General features: G+C 43.4%; 2 protein-coding genes across 8 annotated transcripts in view; one reads left to right on the forward strand and one right to left on the reverse strand.

Annotated features, from left to right (window-relative positions):
- DCDC2B (doublecortin domain containing 2B) overlaps positions 1–7863 on the forward strand; it is a 66889-nt gene extending 59026 nt beyond the window's left edge. For 3 of the 4 annotated variants that reach the window (XM_069223351.1, XM_069223352.1, XM_069223349.1), the window contains exon 16: positions 3600–7863. In XM_069223351.1, coding sequence (XP_069079452.1) covers positions 3600–3878 — 279 coding nt within the window. In that variant the 3' untranslated portion in view covers positions 3879–7863. The remainder of the gene's footprint in view (positions 1–3599) is intronic. The other variant, XM_069223353.1, reaches the window with a different exon arrangement.
- TMEM234 (transmembrane protein 234) overlaps positions 1–23830 on the reverse strand; it is a 163921-nt gene that overhangs the window by 40324 nt on the left and 99767 nt on the right. For 2 of the 4 annotated variants that reach the window (XR_011201406.1, XR_011201405.1), the window contains exon 5: positions 23486–23633. Coding sequence is in view for 2 of the 4 variants with exons in the window: in XM_069223355.1 (XP_069079456.1) it covers positions 23569–23633 (65 nt within the window). In the remaining 2 variants the exon portion in view is untranslated. Of the gene's footprint in view, positions 1–19612; positions 23634–23830 lie in introns of those variants that run through there. The other 2 variants (XM_069223355.1, XM_069223356.1) reach the window with 1 other exon arrangement.

Below are 23830 nucleotides of genomic sequence, written 5' to 3' on the forward strand. Positions count from 1 at the left end.
CAGGATCGAGCGAAACCAAAAATCTATGTGATGATAAAGACTACATAAATGAAGTGAATTAAGTAATTTATGAAAAACACGTGATCAAGGAAAATGCCTTTTTATATTACTTTGGTAATTCTGAGTATCAGGATGATGAAACCCCAAGACAGCATCATTAACCATAAGAATGACCTGTACCATATCCCCCCAAAAAAAACTCACTACAGCATTACCTCTAATCTAATCAGCATCCAGAGCCCTAACCATAACCATACATTAACCATACATCTAAGACTAACCCTAACTGTTAACATAACCATCAGGACAACCCTAACCATGACACTAACAGCAGCCATAAATGTAAACTAAACCATATGAATAACACCGTCCTAAAGACTAACTCACTCTCAATATTTGAATATATCTACAACCCAGGTCTTACATTTTAAACATCTCTAATCCTACCACTATCCCTAACCTTAGCAGTAACCTTACAAGGCAGAGGTCCCTAAGGCCCTATTACAAATATCACAGAATTCTCAATGGGGCCGGTAAACACAGTTCTGGGCCCCATCAGGAATTATGAAGGGCATCCATGGACAATTCATGTTTAATGTGGAGGTCTGTGGCTGCTGAAAACTGCCAAAATCTCCAGAGAAAAGTGGTACGTGATGAAATGAGGAATTACTGGAGGAATTTGACCCTTAATTACTGATTTACCTGGTAATTCCTCATTTCACAGGGTTCAATCCGTAATCTCTGTTTATTTCCTCCGCATCACCCCCAGAGTTAACACATATCTGTTTTTGTTAACCCTGGGGGTGTGGAATTAACATTCCTTGCACCAGGACACAAATAATGTAGACATTATAAAGAAAAAAAATGCATATTTTCTTCATAAAAGTTTCTTTATTTTCATAGAATGTTAAATCAAGAACCATGGAGGATGAGAGAAGCTGAGAACTAATTAGCTCAGATTTGAGGGCATTTGCCGTAGGGACTGAAGCTGGGAATGTCCCATGCAGTATCACAAATCTGGAAAGCCAACAGGCTTCACTTTGCTACCAAAAGCTGACCCATAGGCTTTGACAATTTGTTTTTGTTTTTTTAAAGGTCCATCTCAAAATGCCCACCATGAATGGGCTTGCATACTTGGCACCCATCTTGTAATGGGCTTTTACGTGTGTTTTATTTTAAAAAACGATGGCAAGATGGCATTGTGCATGCATGTGCATACACCACAGCCATGCAATAAAAAAAGAAACAATGGCCTTATAGCATGTTGGAGGCCCTCAATCAAAGCAGTGCCTCTTTTAGGTCAAGCCTATTGTACAGTTTATACACTGTCTGTTGCGAGACATATTGTGGGCTTACCAAGAACATATGGGGCCTTGGAGACTGCCGACTGCTTACCATTGGTTGGCTTTCCTGACACACTCATTTGTCTTCTTATTCATAACTCAGCTTGCTGATCTTGTGTTTGTCCCACCCACGCAGCTACCCTCTTTACAATCTCTTTTCAATGGCTGGCTCCTGTGCTTCCACTGCTTGCTTTTCAAGTAACACGTTTTTCTTTGGGGTAAAGCCCTCCATGATAGTGCATGTATTTTTCAGCCTTCTCCCTCATACACTTCTGTCCCTCTGTCTTGCTTTCGGTCACCTGTGTGCATCTATCCCCCCACCCTCACCTTCGTCTTGTGCTTGTCCTGCTGTAATCCTACCAACCCCTTTGCTTTCTTCCCTGTGTGCTTCTTCCCTGCTGGCTCTACGTTGCTCTCGTCCTTTGCTGATCCTACCTACCCAGGCCCTCCGTATTGCTTTCCCCTACTTACAACTTCCTTCTCTCTTGCCCACTGTCCATTGCTTCTCCTCCCTGCTCCCACTGTCTGTTGTTTCCTTCCCTGTGTTGCTTCCGCACAACTATGCCCTCCGTGGTGCACCCACCAACCCGAGCTCATTATTTTATTTTTTTATATTCAAACTTCTCAGTAAATAAAAACACCTGTGTCATTCTGCAACACATACATGCCTGGTAATTGCCTGCAGAATCAGTTGCAGCTCACGGCGTGCTGAAGGGGCGGGCCGGCATGGGCGTGGGTGGGGAATAAACATTAAGTACAGTTTAAAAAAAAAAAACAAAAAAAAAACACCACAGCGCCACTCCTCTGGTGCAGGCACATCCTCCCAGCCTGCCCTGTGGCCAATCCTGATGCTGTTCAGAACAGCGTTAGGATTGGTAGGGAGTGCCCAGCCAGGGTGCTCCCAGGCAGACTGGGAGCCTGTGCATGCTCTCTCCAGCCCGGCTACACAGTGCCGAGCTGGAGAGAGCCTACTGCGCATGTGTGTTTGGCTGGCCCGTCAGAGTCTGTGGCCCGCCCCTTTACAAGAAAATCATAATAGATAGAGTTTATTATTGGTTTCTTCTTGTAAATTTTTGTAGCTGATGGTGGGGGTGGGTGCAGGGAGCAGGGTGACGCTCCTCCACCTTAGCAGAGGAGCTGCTGCTGTGCAAAATGAAGCACCAGCCGCATCATGGGCATTTTCTTTTCTTATTTAGACAAGCTGCATGTCATTGGTCTGACAAGTCTTGTTAACCTATCTTACGCAAACATGGCACTTTTATGCAAAGATCTCCAATCATCTCTTGATGACAAGGGGAATGGCAGACTATAGAGAGGCATAATTCACCTATATACACCCAACGGACTGGTTTGTAACAACACCAGGGAGATTGTAGATTGGAGAAAGGGAGAATGTTTTTAAGGAAGTCGGAAGAACTGCTCCTCCTGTAAATCCCCCTCTAGAATCCATGATCACCTCTGTAACGTTGGGATAACTGCATCATATATATATATATATACATTCCATAAAAACATAACCCGAAAAAAATATACTTTAAATAATATTTGACCAATTTGATTTACGGTAGGTTGACCAGAACAACTGATAACAGTGGTCTCAATGATGGATTAACGTGTATTATTATGTACAGAATAGCTAACCAACGATTTGTATAAGAATGAATTAATGATATGTATTATTTATTTGGGTCATCTATGTGACATATATAAGATATCTATGTTTAAATTATTTAAATGGGTGTAGGCGATTCATGTATTAATTGTAGATTTTAAACTTTGAAGTATAGGTTTTTGCATGTTTTAAGATGGCCGCCGCTTTAAATCACACTAGGATGTTATGGAAATAAACGAAGGATTTTAACTTGTATTTAGATGATGCCGGCTTGTTAGCCGGATTTGTCCAGTAGAAGGCGTTCTGCCGAAACGCGTTGACATCTTATCTCAGAACTCTGTGTTACCCGCATAAGAAATAAATTCAATGAACTGAATTTGAGCTTGCTGGATATGATTCTGTTTCAATAATTGGGATCTGACCAACGGGATCGGTGCAGCAGTCAGATGGCCATCAGTCTATCTGTTGAAGATATATATATATATATATATATATTTATATATTCAATGCTGTGGTGCACTGTGTTCTAGCGTCAGCTGAGTCTGCAAGGCATGAGAGTCTTCAGAAGCACCAGTGCTGTAGAACCTCACTTACAAGTTAGAAAAATGTTGAAGCTGCACTGATGCATTCTTTTTTCTTTCTAGACGCCTAGAATGGTAAAGGGGCAGGAAGCAACAGAATCCAGGGCCAGTCAGCACAGGCAGGCCAAGGACACCAAGGGCAGAAAAGTTGAAGACAAGATGACACCACAAAAGCCTAACACCAAAGGAGATGGAAAGAGAAGACCCTCCCATGATGCTGAAGAGGAGGGTGAGCCAGACACCCAGGAGGAAGGAGATCTGAGTGCTTCTCAGGATGCTGAAGACAACAACGCAGACGACCAGGAAGAGTCCAACAACGAAGCTGACGAGGATGGCGACTGATGGGCAAGCGTCACTTTGGGGGGGGGGGGGAGGTTTCCAGTCCCGAGGTATCCAAGACCATACATGGAACAGAGCAGCTGCCAAGGCTGTGATGCAGAACAGTTAAACCCCCCTCTACAATCACCACCTTCATAACGCCTATTCGGCAGGTTCTGTCAATTGCTGGAGCTGAAGGGCATTTCTGGCACGGATACTCTAAAATAAGACCCAGGCATCTACCATGAATGAAAAACTAATGTCAGCTATTACATCCGCCCCCTTATGTGAGAAATTGCAATTTGATATCTACACCCCCATACTCGGGAAATAGAAGTCCTCGTGGTAATTAGCATTTTGAAAAACCGGATCAATAAAGCTGGAGAGTCTGGGTGGTTCAACTGGAAAGGACTGTTAACATTGATCATATATTCTTTCTTTGGACAGGCGGCATGGTAAAGACAGGATACTGTGCATGCTGTCAGATTTCAGCTGGGAGAATGTTTGTTTTTTTCTGCTTTTTCTTGGAAAGGTAATGTTGGATATTTGTGCACTTTGGGACGGGTGCGATGTTGTGGAACTGCAGGAGAGGAAACGATGGGGGCACCTGTTTTGATACCACAGCTCCTTTTAATCTATCATCCTTTTTTCACACAAGAAACAGGGACTAAGGCTTCAAAACACCTCTCGACTTCCCCTCTTACGACTAGGGACTGTAAAATAAGTAAGGGCCATTGGTAAAGCTCCCTTTTAAAATGTCTCCCGGCAAATAAATAACCAACGTTATAATTATTCGACTTCATGCTTTTATCAACCTCACAAAGATGAAAGGCAGAGTCAGCTATGCCGAGAGCTACATCTGTCCATAAAGAAGGCGATGCACAGTACTTTCTGGGACCTCCGTAGTCAACAAAATGAATGCTTTAGCTATTTTTGACAACTACCTACAACAAATTGCCCTTTTCACCCTACTAAACCTTATTTTCATACTCGTTTTACTCAGAGTCAGACTAATAAGAAAAAAAGTACACAAACATAACTTTATTGTCTGGGCGTGAGGTTTTATGAAAGGACCTGCTGCATTTAAACTGGGCACTCCGACCCCTTCTGGATTTCAAGAAAGGTTATGTATATTCTACCTGCAGTTAAAGGGTCTTGTTGTAAAATGGAATGACTGCACCTGCAAGTGGGGGTGCAGTGTACAATTTTTTTTTTTTTTTTTACCAAAAGCACAAGGCATGATGGGACATGAGTTTTACTTTTTCCATTAAAAGTGTGCGTTTAGACTCCACATACTGATTAGTGCGGTGGTGAAAAACCAACACTAGCTGAAGGCCACCCACCTACCCCAGGGCTAGCAAATGGCAACATCTTGTAGCGCTGTAGGCAGTGTGCACAGTAAGTCGGATCCAGGCGGTCCCTGGTGCTGATCTCAGCAGCAGTTCATATGCTGGAAACAATGGGAAAAGTGGCACTAAAAGTTTCACGGTGCAAAGGCCCGTTCGTTACATGATTGGATGCTGGTGTCACATAGCATACAGGGGGTGCTCTGGGTTTCAGAGGTCCCATCTCCTAACTCAGGGTTTTGCTTGTGAGGTGCTAGCACTTTTTAAGCAACCTGGGTGGCTTACTAATATTAAGTGTCCATGTGTGTCCAAAAGTACAACTTTAATAACTATACAACTCCGTAGTGCAGGCCGTACAATATCTAACAAGCACAGACGTCAACAGATTCTCCATGGTAGGGTTCAATGTTTCTAATGAAGTTTATACACTCAATTGGAATAGAACATTCAGACTTGGCTGCGAGCCCACGGTATCTGACCTCAGCGAAACTGTAAAAAGTTGTCATCTATATTCTTAGTGCCTATTATCTAACAGCCAACCAGCAATCACAATCGGAGTTCTAAAAATGAATCCTCATACCAGACAAAACCTTCAGAGTCACTGTTCCCCGCCTATGCCCCATTTCTCATGGACCCTTGGTGGTGCATAGCCCCCAAGTGTCACATTGTCCTATGGGACACCTCCAGCCATTCTTAGATTCATAGCCTACATACATGCGCTGTGACTTGTAGGTTCGTGCTCACACATCCTAGGATACAAAGTGCTGTCGGTCAGAAACTAGGATTTCCTAAAAGCATCACACAATACAAGGGGCCTCTTAGATGCTATAATTGTGATCTTGTTGATAATTATGTGGTAGTCTTCTGTGTCACACCTTTACCATTTGCGGCATACTGCAGGTTTATGCAGATGGTTAACTAGCATAGTTAATCAGCAGCTGGGGCAAGAGAAAAACAGCACATCTGCAAAGCCTATTAACCCATTGAGTGTCTTTCTTTTGTAGATGGTGAATTACTGATTTGTGAGAATAGCTAGACATGGACCCCTGATGTGCTCAATGTTCTCTATGCATATGCCAACTTTGGGGCACATCACCCGGACGCACAAAAAGTGCACGCACCAAGGTAGTGCTCCTAGGAGGAGCAGATTCAGCCTCTTCCACAAAGAAATGGCCGAACACAGCCCGGAAGAGCTTTCCAAGGGGATCTTCTTTATTGGGTGCAAGGAAAGTACAATGTCTGGGACCAGTAGACGTAGAATTATTGGACCACTAGATCTGTTCCAGGCATTCAGAACAGAACAGTTGTCTGTCTGGGCCTTGAACTAGCTGACAAGTTGCAAGATTAGGGTTCTCCTCCATTGTGCTGGAAGGCACTGGGAAGAGAGGCACTGAGCCTGCCAAGCCTGGGTCAGTCTTGTTTCTTATTGAGCACTCTTTGTAAAAGCCCAAAAGAGAAATATGCAAAAGGAGCACGCTGTATGCCTACATGTGAAGCTTGAGCTCAGATGCAACCAGGAAGATCCCCAAAGGTCAGGCCTCCTGCTTGAGGCCTAAACCTGTAAGATCACTGTACAACGAGAGATCGCTTTGTTGCCCAAAACCTGAGCCTGTAAGATCCTGTGAACCCCATGTCTAGCTCGTATTGCCCCAGTCCTGGGTATGTAAGATCTGTGTAAACTGAGAGATGTCCGTACTATGGAAAACCTGAGGCATTACGATCTGAGTAACACAAAGGATAGCCTGTAATACCTGTGTAACATTAGGAATAGTTTTCTACCAATTGCTTGAGCCTCCATGATCTTCCGAGGAAGTACTCTGAGGGAAATCCCTGCTCCCCGTGGTCATGACTCAAATTGTTCTAACCCAAAAGGTAGTTTTTCTAGCTAAGCCAGTGCAGTAGCTATCTGCCACAGAGAAGTGACCCGTGCCATCTTGTGTGCTGTGATATCAATATGTTACAGCTCTAGCCAAAACGTTTCTTTGTGCACAAATGTACTCATTACCATAATTGTATGTTTTAATGTACCACAGAGAACGCCATGTGATTAACTTATTAATATGTAAAGGTCACAAGCCTTGTTTTATATTGCTCAGCAAGTCTAAACTAAAGTCTTCCTGCTTCAGCGTATAACCTTTCACACAAATGCCATATTTTACTATAAATAATTTTTTTTGCAGCTTATTGTGGTCATTAAAACTGATTTATGTAGAATTGCTGCAAATGAGGATCCTTCGAGTACCTTATTCAAATTTGTGCTTTCTCTGTACTCTAGCCCTCCTCCGTGGATATGTGATGCTTCATCACTGTTATGTAACATAGCAGATGTAAGCCCACCACTAGTTTGCAGTTACGGGGGGCACTTGGAGCTCTGGTCCAACAGGAGCGTTTTACAAACAGCTGTGGAAGCTGCATGCAGAGAAGCTAAGTAAATGAAACACTCCAAAACAAGCCATGCTGTAACCGCAAGGAGAAAGGGACAGTGACAGCACTCAAAAACAAACCCTTTAGTAAAGGAGGCAACTGTTGTGTTGGATGGTATGATGTTAAATGGGATGTGGATATATACAGGGGAGGTTTGGAATGTTAAGACACAGTTTGCGGAAGTCATCGGCAGTGATTTGTATCTTGCTGTTGTCTCATCAATAAATCCTGAAACAAGGATCTGGCTTGTGTCCCCGATACAACATAAATCTGACGACAAGGAGTGAGCATACTTGCACCAGTGAGATGCTTCACAGGTTACTTTGGTGACATGGAGACGAGTTAACCTGTGAGTGTCTGGTGAATTCGATATCCTTGCGTACTTCGGAATCCAGCAAGCAGCTATTGTGTGTGGATACCTGGCAATATGGTTGACAGCGATGGTTTAAGGCAAGATTGTCACAGTAGCTTTGGTGGTGAGCCTTAATCATCACTCACTGGGCTGGTGTAACCGCCGATGGACTGTGCGCCATTTTAACCAGCGAGCTTGTGAGCGGAGCTTGAGCGGGAACTTCGTGGCCTGCCAGCAGGAACTTGGCACCAGTACTAATGCAGCACAGCGTGCTACATGGAGTGAGGAAGCATGTCTGATGTGCAACGTGACGCGACCCAAATGTGACCGTTATGTGGCAGCCATTTTTGATTGTTGTGGTAACAAGTACACATTGCTCCACTTGCAGCTGCAGGACCTTGGGCTTAGCAATTTCAGCGAAGTTTTGCTGGTGGGCCTAGAACCGTATTTGTGCATGGAATCTTGTTTTCTGAGGTGAGGAAATTCAGCGATAGCTACGGGAATGTTGTTATTTGTAATTTACTGTATTTGTGCAAACAATCGCGTTTTCTGAGGTGAGGCAATTGAGCGATAGCTAAGCAACTGCTGTTAATTGTGATTGCACTGATTGTACCGACGTGAAGAATGGCTTGTGCTATCACTCAATGTAGAAGTGAAAAGATATCACAATATTAGTCCAATTTGCTGTCATAAATTCTGCGCAGAGCTTTAATATTAATCCACCTAAGGAATTTAATTCCACCCAGACTTGCACGGAGTGGAAAGAGAATTTTCTGAACTACATGAAGAAAACAAATTTTCCCACAAATGGAAAAAGCATATTTTGTGACATTCTCAAGAACATCAAGAATTACAAATCTATAATCTGGTACTAAAGCAAAGTGGAGCAAGGGATGAGAATGTGTTTGATGCAACAGTGAAAGAGCTGGATGCATAGTTTGCACCTAAATTATTAATTGGTGTTACCAGATATACGTTTTTCAGAGGAAGCAGGAAGAACAAGATAAGTGTGAATGCCCGAATTAGTAGCATATGATTATAGGCTTTTGGGGCTGCATGAAAAGTTAATGAGACCATGTGGTAATGCATGCTAAGGATACCACTATTCAAGAGAGATTATGGGTGCATAGTGACGCGGATTTGAAGGATATTGTAGCAATCGCTCAAAAAGCAGAATGTTATAGCAGGTCTGCGAAGGCTATTAAAAGTACTACACAGATAGTGAATGGTGAATATATCGGGAAAATAAATTCGAAGAGTGCTGAGTAAAATATTTTTTTGGTCACAAGAATGTCAAGCCTGCGGGGGAAAGTTGTAAAAGGTGTTATCATTGTGACAGTTTGAGACCTTTGGCTTATTCTAAAATGTGTCTGGCCTTAAAGCCACGTTGTGACATTATGGGTTATTTTTCTGACGTGTGCCGAAGGAAGAATATAAGAGTCAGGTGTGTGACTGATGAAGGATCATCTACAAATGATAGTGTACATGCAATTGATTAGGAGAATCCGATCAAGTATGTGCAATGCAAGAACAAAAGTGGTGTTCTTAATTTTGTGGATGACATGAGTAGCAAGAAGAAACCAATTTGTAATTTGTCTGTTGGTGGTGTGAGAATTGGTGTGGGGGCATATTTTGGGGCACCTTACACTATTGTGGAGGACAGTGTATGGAAGGAAAGGTTTGTTAATAAGGTGGGAGAGATATTTAGTGAATCGGATATTCGCCTGGAAAGGTTTCGCGATTAACCCATAGAGGATGCTGGGGGACCGCACACAAGTCTGATGATTTTAAGGAAGAAAGACCATTAGGAAGTTGTATGTGGCTAAGAAAGGACCTTCAGTGTTGGGCTGGTTTGACAAGGGCAATTTGCATATAGTTTTGGACCTGAGCAGGTATTTGTGGATGAAAGAGCAACAGCAGGAAAGGAAGTGTTGAAGAGATTAACCAAGGTTTTCAGTAGGAAGGTTGAATGGGTTTGAACATCTTATTATGTTGAAGAGAAATGCTCCATCAAAAGTGCACAAGGTACAGAATATACCCATATTATTAAGAGAAGAAGTAACTAAAGAACTTGAATGGTTGGTTTAGACTGACATTATTGAAACTGTTGAGTCATCTGATTGGATTGCTCCAGTGGTGGTAGCACGACGGACTAATGGGAGGATTTGCTTGTGCATAGACCGCACACTATGGTATAATTTTGGATCGTTTGCCTCTTCTGACAATTAGTGAAATGCTATGTTGAGAGGGGCTTGGGATTTTTCCACAATTGACTTGTCATCTGCATACCACCAGATTACCTTGCAAAAAGAATGTAGACAACTCACTGTTTTTATAATTCCAAATGGATGTTTCCAATTTAAATGAATGCCTTTTGGAGTAGTGCCTCGACATGCAGTTTTTCAAAGGCTCATGTTTAATTTGTTTACAAAATTTCAAGGAGTGGATTATTCTCCAGGGGGACATATTGGTGACTGGGAAGAGTAAGGTTGAACATGATGAACGGTTGCAAAGAGTACTGAGTGTACTGGAGAAGAAAGGTTTGACTCTGGAGCTTACAAAGTGCAACTCTGCCGTGGAGAGTGACATACCTTGGGCATGAGACCAGCTTTGATGGGGTTAAACCTCGGTTTTGCATGGTGGAAACCAATTAAGTTAGCATCTGCACCAAAGAGTAAAGAGGATGCCAGGATTTACTTTTATTTAGGGATTTCTGCATTTTATTCTAAACTTGTGAAAACATTTTCTATGAAGTCTTTCCACATCAGACAATTGTTGAAAAATGGAAATATGTTTGAATAGACTCCTCTGTGCCAAAAAGACTTTGAGAAAATCAAGTGATATAATGGAGACACCTGCACTTCAGGGATATTATCCCAGTGCACTAAAAATAATTACTACTGACACAGTCAGCTGGGTATTTTGGTGCTGTGTCGAGTCCTAGAGCCAAGAATGGTACTGAATGGGTAATAACTTTCGCATCACATTCTTTATTCCAAGTGGAGGAAAGCTTTTGTGTGAGGTGAAGGAATATATTGTGTCCAGATGGCTGAGGAAAGAAACCTTGTGTGGTCAAGTGAAAGTGTTTAGGGAACTGAGGGATGAGCTTTCTGTGGAAGGAGACTGTATTGCCCATGATTGAAGGGCAATACTACCCGTCAGTATGAGACCATGTATTATGGAATAAATGCATGAAGGACACCTTGAAATTGTGACAACAAAGCAGGTCATCTCTATTGGCAGCCAGGCACGGATGTGGCAATTGAACGCATGGTGAGGGAGTGTGCTGGTTCAGACACATTCTTCATGACATTAAATGTTTCCATGCGTGATGGGAAGTGCCTGGAGGAACTTTGTAAGTGTATTGCCATAGACATTATGGGTTGTAAGGGGACACAACATTGATCTGTATTGGGTGTTATGAATTTAATATCCAGGTGGCTGGTGGTTAAGGTGGTGGATAGCGCAGATACTGATGAAGTTTTATAATTTTTAGAAGAGATATATTTCTGTGTAGGGGTGCCCGTTAGTTGATTGACTGATAATGGAATACAGTGTTTATCTGGGAAGGCTAGGAGGTTTTGGAGAACTATGGAGTGGTGCATCGTAGTATGTCGTCACTGTACAATCCTAGTGCGAATGGTATGTTGGGGAGATTTAATAGGTTGTTGAAAGGAATTATTCAATTTTCAGAAAGGTCCGATTCTAGTTGGGAGATGCAATTGGGTAAGACTGTATGGTCTTTGTCAACGGTGTGCAATGCCATGGGTGTTACTCCTTTTGAATTGATGAGGCATTTTTTCCGAGGTTTAAGTGCAATCCTAGTTGGTTGTTCATAAGAGCTCACAGAAACAGTGGTCTTTGGATGAAGTAAGATAAAGGTGAAGTAAGCTTAAGGTGCGTGCCATGTACAAGGAGTATTATGATAAAAAAGCAGGATGTAGGTTGCCAGTTATTGAAATTGGGCAAATTGTGAGAGTGAAGAAACCTGGGTGGGTACTAAAAGGTGTCAGTATTTTGGAATTTTGTACAGATGTAAGACAGTAAATGTTGGCCCATGAGTTGTGTAGCAGCATGTAGAAAGGAAGGGTGTGTAATCAAATGTGCGGATTTGTTGCTTGGATATCCTTTTGGTATGGCTGATGAAAGTGAAATGTTGGATGGTGGTAGGTACAAGGAAGATGCTGGGTGTGGTGCAGATTTTGATGATGAGAGTAGTGTTACCTAATGTCATTGAGGAAGGAAAGAAAGTTGTTTCAGTTATGAAGAAGGAGATGGATCTGATGGTGGTCAAGAGGGAAGTGTCATGTATGATTTTGTGGTTTGAAGCAAGGGTAACTCTTTAGGCAATGATCATGATCTGGGGTGATCTGTAAGGAATACTCTTAGAGGTGCGGCAATTGCTATATCTTCTAAGGGAAGTCCTGTTAAACCACCAGCATGGTTATCTGATTATCAGTCTGATCAGTAGGTTACCTCAGTTATGTTATATCACTATTATTTATATTACGCATGACTCACCCCAAGAGGGGTCCCAGCGCAGGGGCCTACAAACATTTTGGCAGCAGTATTGTATGTGATTCTTATGTATATGTAAGATATTCCAGTGTAATTGTACATTGATTCTTTTGCACATTTATTCCTTTGTTTTGTTTGTAAGGGGAAAATATGTGTTGTGTGGAAAGGTATGATAAGTGGAATGTGGTGTGAGTGTTCTAGGAGAATATATATATATATATATTTGTATGTGGGAAGTTTAGAATGTAAAGACACAGTTGAAGAGAGCCATTGGCTATGAGCTGTATCTCATTATTGAATCTTGAAACAAGGATCTGGTTTGTGTCATCCATACAACAGCAGCCCACCAAATAAAAGGCTTCTGGCCTGCTTTACACTCTATAATTGGACAAATACTTTCAACAGAAGGAAATATGGAATAACGTACATGAAGTGTGCCCAAGCTTTAACCTGCTACTGCTGCTATGTCCAGATCAGTGACATCAGCAATGATACAATACTCTGTTATTTTTGCTACCCAATCAGAAAAGGGGGCATTTAAGGTGAAAAGGAAATGTTACCCAGTAGACATCTCTTCGTGGCATGTAGTGCTGTAGATTCACATGCTTTGCATAAGTCCGTCATCTAGTGTTGGGTTCGGAGTGTTGCAAGTTATTTTTGCTAGAAGAATCTTTTCGAGTCACGAGATCGAGTGACTCCTCTTGGTGATACTGCACATGGGCATCAAGTCTTTTGTTAGATTGTTTTCCCGCAGGTGGGTGAGGTAAGGAGTATATAGAGGATAGGAAAAAGAGATGTCCATGCAGTGTATTTATTTATATATATGCTAATACAACGACCACAGGCTTCTGGGGAGGAGGGAGGGTGCATGTGAATCTACAGCACTACATGCCACAAACAGATGTCTGCTGAATAAGTAACATTTTCAGTTCAATGGCATGTGTGACTGTAGATACACACGCTTTGCATATACTGTAAAGCAGTCCCCTTCAAGTAAGCGGTGGCTAGCCTGTAGGAGTTGGAGTTGCTTGAAAAAGTGTCCTAAGCACTGCTTGGCCAACGTTAGCTTGTTGACGTGCTAAAACAACTACACAATAGTGTTTAGTAAATGTAAGTGGTGTAGACCAAGTAGTAGTCTTACAAATGTCTACTATTGGAATGTTACCTAAAAAAGCCACAGAAGCATCTTTCTTTCTAGTGGAATGTGCTCTGCGAGTTATAGATAACTGCCCTTTGGCTTTAAGATAACAAGTTTGAATACACTTGACTACCCATCTGGCTATGCCATTTTTTGAAATTGGATTGCCTTTATGAGGCATTGAAAATGCTACAAAAAATTGCTTAGATTTCCTAAACTGCTTAATCCTATCAATGTAATACATAAGAGTCCTTTTAACATTGAGTGTGTGAAGAGCTGTCTCAGCAACTGAGTCTGGTTGTGGGGAAAAAACAGGGAACGCAATTGACTGACTAATGTGAAATGGTGAAAATACTTTTAGAAGGAATTTTGGGTTTGTCTTAAGAACTACTCTATCTTTGTGTACTGGAAGAATGGTTCTTTTAAAGTTGAAGCCTGTATTTCACTTAAACATCTTAGAGAAGTGATAGCTACTAAAAAGGCTACTTTCCATGAAATAAATTGCAAAGCACAGGAATATATAGGTTGAAAAGGTGGACCCATGAGTCTAGTAAGCACAACATTAAGGTTCAATGATGGTGCTGGGGAATCCTGGGTGAAATAACACTTTAAGGTCTTCCATGAAAGCTTTGACAACTGGAATCCTGAATAAAGAGTTATGTTGTTTGTTTTGAAGGTAAGCATCTATAGCTGCCAAATGAAGCCTAATAAATGAATATGCTATGAATGAAGCAGTTAACAATGTCCTAGACTGAGGCTTTGAGTGGATCAATAAATTTAGGTTGACAGTAGCAAACAAAATGTTCCCATTTTGCAGCATAACACTGTCTAGTTGTAGGTTTACAAGCCTCTCGAAGAATCTCCATAACATCTGAGGGTTGATTCAAATAACCAAACTCTATGACTTCAGGAGCCATATCGCAAGATTGAGTGTTTTGGGGTCTTGATATCTGATTTGACCTTGACTTTGAGTGAGAAGGTCCAGCCTGTTGGGGAGTTTCTCATGAGGAACTACAGACAGGTCCAAAAGTATTGTGAACCAAGGTTGACATGCTCACGTGGGAGCTACAAGGATCATGGTGAGTGATATTTGTCTCATTTTGCAAACAAGAGACAGAATGAGTGGGAGAGGTAGGAAAGAGTAGGCAAATATCCCTCACCAATTCATCCATAGAGCATTGCCCTTGGCCTGAAGGTGTGGGTATCTGGAAGTGAAGTTTTGGTTTGTTGAGTTTTCTGCGGTGGCGAAGAGGTCTATTTGTGGTGTTGCCCACCTTTGAAAGTATTGACAAAGTACTTGTGGGTGAAGTTCCCATTCGTTGACTTGTTGTTGCATCCTGCTGAGGAAGTCTGCAAATATATTGTCCATTCCTGGGAGATGTTCTGCCAGTAAGTGAATGCTGTGGTGAATTACCCACTTCCAAATTGTGTAAGCAAGAAGGGACAATTGAGAAGAACGTGTCCACCCTGTTTCTGGAGATAATACGTGGCTGTCATGTTGTCTGTACGTACTAGAACCACTTTTTGGGAGAGTTGTGGTAAAAATGTGTTGAGTGCTAGAAATTCTGCCTGTAACTCCAAGTAGTTCATGTGAGAAGTCTGTTGAATGGGATCCCATATGCCTTGTAGTGTAAGGTTGTTGAGGTTAGCTCCACAACCTGTCTGTGATGCATCTGTAGTCAGATTGACTTGAAGTACAGGGTCTTGAAAGGGCCGCTCCTTGGAAAGGTTGGTGGGATTTTACCATTGCAGAAAGCGGGGAGTCTGGTGGTCCAACACTAGATCTTGGAGATGACCCTGTGACTGAGATCACTGTCGAGAAAGACACTGCTGTTAGGGGCGCATGTGTAGTCTGGCATGAGGAACATTGGCAATGCAGGTCGCCAACATCCCTAGTAACTGCATCACTGAGTAAGTGTGGCATTCTTGTAGTTGGGAAAGAAACGTTTAAAAAGCCTGAATTCGAGCTGCGTTTGGATATGCCAATGCTGACTGAGCATTGAGAACTGCCCAAGATAGGGCTGTATTTGTAGAGGTTGTAAGTGGGATTTGAGAAAGTTGATTGTGAATCCCAATGTATGGAGAAGGTCTACTGTACGGGAAGTGTGACAGGTGAGGAGGAATATTTGGTGGAGTGGAGATAAGCTCTAGACAGTAACTATGTTGGATAATTGCTAGAAGCCACTGATCTGTGGTGATGTTGGACCATTGTAGATAGAAATGCATTAATCTTTCCTCTACTGGAGCCAGTGTAAGTAGTCACTGTTGCGTATTAGAGGCTGACCCTCTAGAGGTGGATGCCTTTCCTCTCCCTTTATTAATAGCACCTCTGTAGGAACCTCTGAAGGAATCTTTATTAAAAACAAAATGGGTGACTTGCTTGGTTTGGGAGGTGGAAGGCTCATTAGATAATAGTTTGAATCCTCCCCTGAATTGTGGGCGATGAAAATTGCCCCTTTGTGGTGCAGTGAGTAGGGTCCCCATAGCCTTTGCTGTTTCAAAATCCTTGTTATTTCTATGGTTTTGTCAACCTCCTGACCAAACAAATGTTCCCTGTGAAAAGGCATGTTGAGAACTGCCTGTTGAATTTCTGGCTTGAAGCCGGAACATCAGAGCCAAGCATGCCTTCTGATAATACCAGGTGCTGTGGTATCAGCTGCATCAGTGGCACACCTAATAGAGTTGTTTGAAATAGCTTGGCCTTTGGTGACTATTTCCTGTACCCTTTTACGATGTTCCTCTGGGAGGTAAATGGAAGAGAGCCTCCATTTCGTCCCAGTGGGCCCTGTCATAACGTGTCAAGAGTGCTTGAGAATTTGCGATACACCAATGATTGGCAGCTTGTGCAGTTACTCCTTTGCCTGCTGCATCTAGTTTTTTGCTTTCCTTATTGGGGGTGCATCTCCCGTTGATTGGCTGTTAGTACGTTTCTGTGCTGTGCTGACGACTATAGAGTTAGGAGGAATTTGTGACCAAATAAATATATGGGATGTAGGTGCTGCCTAATAATTCTTTTTATCGAACCTTGGGGTAAGAACTCTTGCCCTAACAAGTTCTTTAAAAATGTCTGTGGCATCTCTAAGCATACCTGGGAACATAGGCAAAAACTGTTTTTCCTTATGGGTGATAGTCAGTGTATCGAAGAGAAAATCCTCTTCAATAGGGTCAGTGTGCTATGACCTGCTGATATGAAGTGGCATCTTCAGGAGGGCAAGGGTGTGCAGGGTATAAACCAAGGTCAACCGGTAATATGGCATCAGGATCATACGAATCCTATGGGTCAATGTCTTGTGGAATGTCCTCTAAGTCATCTACCTGAGGTGGTGAAAAGGAAGAAGCACAGGAGAGTGTGGTGGTGAAGGCTGGAGTCGAACTGGAGCCTTGTCTTTGGAGACCTTTTTAGGTGGAGGAGCAGTGTCCAAGGTCTCTTGAAAAGTATGTTTCCTCTTGATTGGGACAGGGGAGAAGGAGTTATTCTTCCTGTTCCCTTTTGGATATGGAGCTGGTAATGACGAGCGTCCATTGTTTCGAGGATTGGCTCCAATGGTGAAGATGCTTCCGAGGAATGACTCTGGATGACAGAATCTTTGGTTCCCAAGTTTTTGGAGTGGAAACCTTGTATCGACTCAAAGCTGTTTGCTCTGAAGCGGATGTGGAAGGCTTCTTGCTCGGATCAAAGGGTGGACTTGATCCCGAGGCTATGTGAAATGCTGCCGAGCTGGAAGCTGATGCCGAAGACAGCTCAGTCTTAGCTATTTTTGGTGCTGAGCCAAAATGCGGGGCATCCAAAGGTAACTTTCAGCTCCGACAATGGCCCTAAGGCAGTGGTGGACCGGTTAGTGGGGTTTCTTTAGAGACTTTGTATGGGAGGTCCGGGTTGATGTACTCACAGGTTGCACTGAGGTGAGAGGCTGACTTTCGATGTCAGATCGAGTGTCCAACTCTGAATCTTCTATGGGAAAGGCCTCCTCTTGTTCGATCTCCTCCTGTGCATGCTCTTCCCCGAAAATATCAGTAGTGTCGCCCGGTGTCTTCAACGCCATCTCCAATCGATGCCCTCTTCTGCCCTGGAGTGTCTTTAGATCAAAAAAGACAGACAGACATTGCAGGTTTCTTCTTTATCGTCCGAGACAAGCACAAGTTACACACAGAGGGGGTCATTGAGGTGGCGGTCGGACCCCCGCCAATGTTCCGGTCCGACCGCCACATTACGACGATGGAGGTAGCGTCACGGTCTGGCGGTCCTAGTCCTTTCTCCGCCAGCGATTTTATGGCAGTAGCACTGCCATAAAAAGGCTGGCGGAGATGGTGTCCAAGGGCCCCCTTACACTGCCCATGCACTTGGAATGGGCAGTGCAGGGGCACTCCTGGGCGGCCCCGTTGGGATGTTCGACAGTGAGCATTGCAATGGGTGCTGGTGTACCCTACGCACTACAGCATTGCCTCCAGCTCTATTATGAGCTGGAGGCAATGCTGTATACAGTTTCCGGCTGGGCAAGGGGGCGGAAACACTGTTTCAGCCAACTGACCCAGAGGTAAACTTGTAATGGGGCCCGTGGGAAGGCGGCCGCACGGGAGTTTCGCGGACTGGCTTTTTAAATCTGCTGAAGTCATAATGACCCTCAAGTGTTGGTCGGTGTGTGGGAATTTGGAATGGCATGGAGGGCAAAACCGAAATGGAGTCCGTTCCATCAGCCCTGCATTTCTCGACACCACGTGGAGGAGTAGGCTCGAAACGATAAGCCGACTCCAGACGCAGGAATTCGGATCAACTAAATTAGATTGAGAAACTGTGACTGAGATACAATGCCGTCGTTTAAAGAAAGACTGAAAAGAAGAGTTCGGAATAGACCGAGCCGAGGAATACCAAGCAAGAGGAAGACAAGTTTGAACTCGACAGCAGAGAGAAAACAATCTAACAAAGGACTTGATGCCCATGCGCAGTATCAGAGAGAGGAGGAGTCATTCAATCTCATGACTCGAAAAGACTCTTCAAACAAAAACAACTTGCAACACTCTGAACCCAACACTAGATGGCGGACTTATGCAAAGCATTTGTATCTACAGCCACACATGCCATTGAACATACATCTTTCATTTTTGTGACTTTCCTGTTACAAAGGAAGCTTAAAGATTAGCCAAAAATGCCAGATGCTTAAAATACACATTATGTTTACATAAAAATATATTTTGGGAGTAAGAATTTCAGTTTTGCTCCAAACGATATTGTTTTACTTTCAACTTACAATGTAAGTAAGGGAGAAATACTCAAATTTCTATACCATATCTGGAAGCCGGAAGGCAGGAACCCTTGCCCAAGGGTGGTGGAAGCTGTCAGCAGGAAAGAGATTCTCTGAGTACAAGTTCCATGCTTCCGTCACAAGAAAGGGCCAAGAACATCACTTCCTGATTTCAGCTCAGGGAGATCCTGAAAGCACCTTGGGTCTTTTACATAGACTTGCACTGGTATTTGCATGTCTCGACTGGAGCAATATGGACATTTGAATTCACTAACCATTGGGGGAAAAGACATCTTGCCCAGGTCAGTGCACCTTGCATCAGTTGTTTTTGCCCTGGCTGATTAGGTTAAATGTTTCTTGAAAGTTGCACTTATTAAATCTAGGTTACTAGGTACTGTCCCTTCCCATGTCTGCAATGAGATCTGAAGAGCATGGTTCCTATTTGTGGCTAGGAAAACACCATAGGCCTCCCCTCCACATTCACAGTAAGCCCCCTCCATCACAATCACCTACAATGGTCCTCTCCTACCACAAGGTCGGCTGCATGTATCTTCTGAACAAAAGGTCCCTTTCATTACTTCAGTAAATTTCTTGTTCCTTGACCTAGGAGGATCAAACAACAAGTAGCAGCTAAGGGCTAATATTTGTGATACCACAAACTGCAGTCTGCTAATAAAATTCTACTGACTACTCACTAGAAAGCTTGAAGTTGTTTCCCTTACAAGTCGTGTAAGAAGAAGAATCGATTACGCCTGTGTGTTTAATTAAACAACAACTAGTAGTGGGACAAAGACATTACAGAGGTACTGGACAATTATGTTCAAAGTGGTCAGCTGGAAAGGAATGACTTTCAACAAATTATGCAAGCCTAGACAGATAGGTTAATGCAAAATACTGCAGTGCAGAACAATACTATTTTTAGACTGACAGACGTGGAGACTTATGTGAGAGTCCATTGCAATGAGCCTGCAACCATTTTGCAAGAATTTTCATCTGGGGGATATATTGCTTATTTTGTATTTTATTTTAATAATTTCGTTTTGCCAAACAAAGGGATGGGAGTGAAAAACAACCTTTAAAGAATTACAAAAGGGAATATACCTCAAAGAATGTCAGTAGAGGCAATCCCAAGCCAGAGGGGGAAGAGCAATTGGACTATCCCTTAAGGCCAATAGTGTTGCAAATGTGGGAAGTAGGGTCATATTGAAAGCATGTGTTCTAACAAACATACCAGTGGATAGAGTTTGTAGGGAATCGTGTTTTATATACAGGAAGATAAAATGTTAGGTTCAAACACTCCAGTTAGGTTAGTCAACGGGAAGCAGCCCACCAGTGAGCACCTAATGTAAACAGTCTTGTACACAAATACATTTGGTTGCTAGAACCAAGCTACTCAGAGATCCTGCGATCTGGATTGCATATGCTCATGCAGATCAAAAGATATATCCCACAGCAGGTATTCCAGTACTGTCTGGGAACCCATTGTGGCAAGGTTGGGGCCTTCAAATAGTTACCAAAGGAATTTATATTGATTTAATAATTCCCAGTTATAGCAGTATTTGTAGACCATCACATGCTCTGAATACAAATTGAGGAATGAGGCTCCTTACCCACAGTTAAAATTTTGGTCCACCCGAAACTCAGAATGAAAACACAAAAGGAAAGAAGACAGGTAACAAAAGAACAGCAGTCTTATGTCTATGTTTTCTTTAGAGAGGACGCACAACTTATTTGACCTAGAAGCAAGGTGGGAAGGAGTCAGGAATTTTCGAGCATTGCGATCCACTCTTAGGTGGCCCTTCAATGAGCTATATAGGAGCGCAAAACAGGACTTTACTTTGTTTAGGAAAAAGGATTGCTATACATAATAATTCTCACCATTAGCCAGAATCATTTGAAAGTTACAAAGTCGTTCCAGAAACACAGTTCCTATATCTGATAGAGACTTCTAGCTGCAAATTCCTTGCCTTTGAATTTCCCCAGGCATCAGACTGAATCCGTAAACTTTTGCACAAGCAATATCCGAGCACTCGCTGTTGGGTGGCTTCATTTGGTTCCACGTGGCGTAGTTGCCACCGGATGGGTCGTCACTGTCAACGATATATACGCCAACCAGATGCGCAGATGTCAGTTCTTTTCTTTCCATACCAGGTAGCGCAGATCCCGAAGCTACCACTCTGTCGCTTTTCAACAGGCCTTTTTTTTGACGTTTTGTCAAAGTTGTTTACTTGTTGGTGTGTCAAGGATGTTGTTCAGGAAGGCAGGCTTCAAACCGTGTGGCACCTATCATTGCGCCAACTCCGCTATGGATCCTCACCTCGTCTACCTCTGGTGTCTCGAGCACGACCACGACTCGAAGTCGAGCTTAGCCATGGCACTGAAAGCTTTGAAGGAGCGGTCCCAAAAGATGCTTGCGGCCTGGCAGTCGACGACACTTGCACGCATGGAGGTGAGCGACCGCTCCGGGAGCCCCAAGTCCCCCTCATCACACTTAAGGTCCTCAGTACACTCAGGGAAGAGGCACAAAAAGAAGTCATCCAAGTGGACTTTGACTTTACCTCGTCCGTTGGGCCATGGGATGAGTGGGGAACATCAGTTCCTGGCACAGTTCTATGGAGCCACTGTCCAGTCCGACTCCGTGCCTCCCCCACATTTCTGGCTCTTTCAGCAGTGGGGAGAGCCTTAGTTAGATCTATTTGCCTCCGAAGAGAATGCCCAATGTCAGAAGTATTGCGCATTAGAGTTTCCAAGTCGTCAATCACTCGGAGATGCTTTTCGTCTCGAGTGGAGCTCCTGTATGCCTTTCCATCCTTACCACTCCTGCCCAGAGTCTGCGAGAAGATCAAGAACAAATGGGCCCTGGTAATCCTTGTGGCTCTGGACTGGCTCGGAGAGTCTGGTATCCTGAGATTCTGAAGTTGAGCATCGATCCTCGGATCAGGCTGCCCCTTCAGGAGGATCTGCTGTCACAACAGCAGGGGAGGGTTCTCCACCTGAACCTGTTAACTCTAAGCCTTCATGTGTGGAGATTGAGTGGCTACATTTGACAACCTTCAACCTTCCTCCCAAAGTCTGTTCTGTTATTTTAGCAGCTAGACGTTCCTCCAGAAAAACAGTAAATCCCTACCATTAGCAAAGATTTGTAAAATATTGTACAGAGAAGTCTTTAGATCCTCTTTCTGCTACTCTCTCTAATGTTCTTCTTTTCATTCTATCTCTTGCCTATCAGGGCTCTGTTCTGGGCACTCCCCAGGGCTATCTGTCTGCTCCATCCACTTTTCTGCGGCTGCCTGACAAACTCTCTTAATTTAAGTCCCCTATTGTAAATAGGTTTCTAAAAGGGCTTGTACATGTTTCCCCCATGCCCTATATCATGCCTCAGTGAGATTTTAATTTAGTTTTCACATCCCTCATGTGTGCTCCCTTCGAGCCACTGCACAATTGTCCCCTGCAGCTGCTTATCATCAAGATAGCCTTCTTAGTGGCAATAACATCTGCCCGAAGGGTGAGTGAGCTGCAGGCGCTTTCATCCAAACCTCCACATCTCACAGTATTTCCTGACGAGGTACTCCTTTCACATCCGTGCCTCTTTCCTCCCAAATGTGGTGACCCCATTTAATTTGGGCCCACCTTCTTTGCTCCCTCGCATCCTTCTAAGGAAGAGGGGCAAATCCACTGACTGGACCCAAAAAGGGTGTTGTTGTTTTACCTTGCCAGCACAAAAGAGTGCGTGGTGAACGACCAATTCTTTGTGGGATATGTGGGAGCAAAGAAAGGTCGGGCAGTACAGAAACAAACCATTTCGCGCTGAGTCGTTCGCTGTACAAAGATCTGCTATGCCCTGGCTAAGAAGCAGCCTTCATAGGGCTTACAAGTGAATTTCACCAGGGAAAACGCTGCTACCATAGTGTTAGCTCGTGGAGTCCCTGTCCTGGACATCTGTGAGACAGCAACGTGGGCATCCCTGCACACATTTGCAAAACATTACTGCCTGGACAGTCTGCTCCGCAGGGTAGGCCATTTCGCCTGTTTGGTCCAGCAGGACTTTCTAAAAAATATCTCCACAGCCCACTGCCAGGAGGATATGGCTTAGGTATCAATTCAAAGGTAAGGAATCAGCAGCCAGAAGTTTGTATCAGGTGAACAAGGTACTTAGATTCAGTAACACATTATCTGGTAGAGACTCCAGATTTCCTGCTGTGGCTCTTTAAGGAGCACCTTGATTAGTAGCGTAGATTGCAAAAGTACACAAGGGATACTGAATTGGATCCCCAAAGATAAAAAGGCTCCCCTGACTACGACAGCCTACCCTTGAAGAGCACAATTCTCATTCAATAATGCAGCAAATGTCCAAAGAGCACACAGTCCCCTACTAGTTTAGTTCTCCAAGAGCCCAAGCTCCCCTGGATTGCTGCACTGGATCTCCAAACAGCAGAAGATGCTCTTGAATACTTACATACATTTTAATTAAAAAAACAAGGTCCCTCTGATCACTGTACTAAATCCCACTCAAAGCTGGATATTTCCTTTTATGATGTGCAGTAACCCAGTTCCAGTACAAGGCCCAATCACTTGTGACAGACACCCAAAGACTCATCAAAGTCCAAGATCACCTTGAAGACTGCAGTAGACACTGCCATAGCGAATGTTTCCTTTAATGCTGCTTCTTGGTTGTGCAATATTAGGCTTATTGCTCTCACTGAGATGCAATGATGCACATAGTGACCCCAACAGTGGCAATGGTCATTCCCAGTCCTGCTCCTGCAAAAACAACAGTAGGTCAAGAGAGGCAAGGAAAAGGCCCCAGTCATTTACAACATTCACAAGAAATAATGTAGATAAAACACAATCAATTACCACATTCATGATAAAAAGGGAAGACACTAGACAATCGCAGTCTTACTGGGGACCAGCAAAGGAATACACCAGCCATTCACAGCATTCCCAGACATCAACAA

Source organism: Pleurodeles waltl, chromosome 3_1 (assembly GCF_031143425.1).
Source record: "Pleurodeles waltl isolate 20211129_DDA chromosome 3_1, aPleWal1.hap1.20221129, whole genome shotgun sequence".
In the NCBI taxonomy this organism is placed as follows: Eukaryota; Metazoa; Chordata; class Amphibia; order Caudata; family Salamandridae; genus Pleurodeles; species Pleurodeles waltl.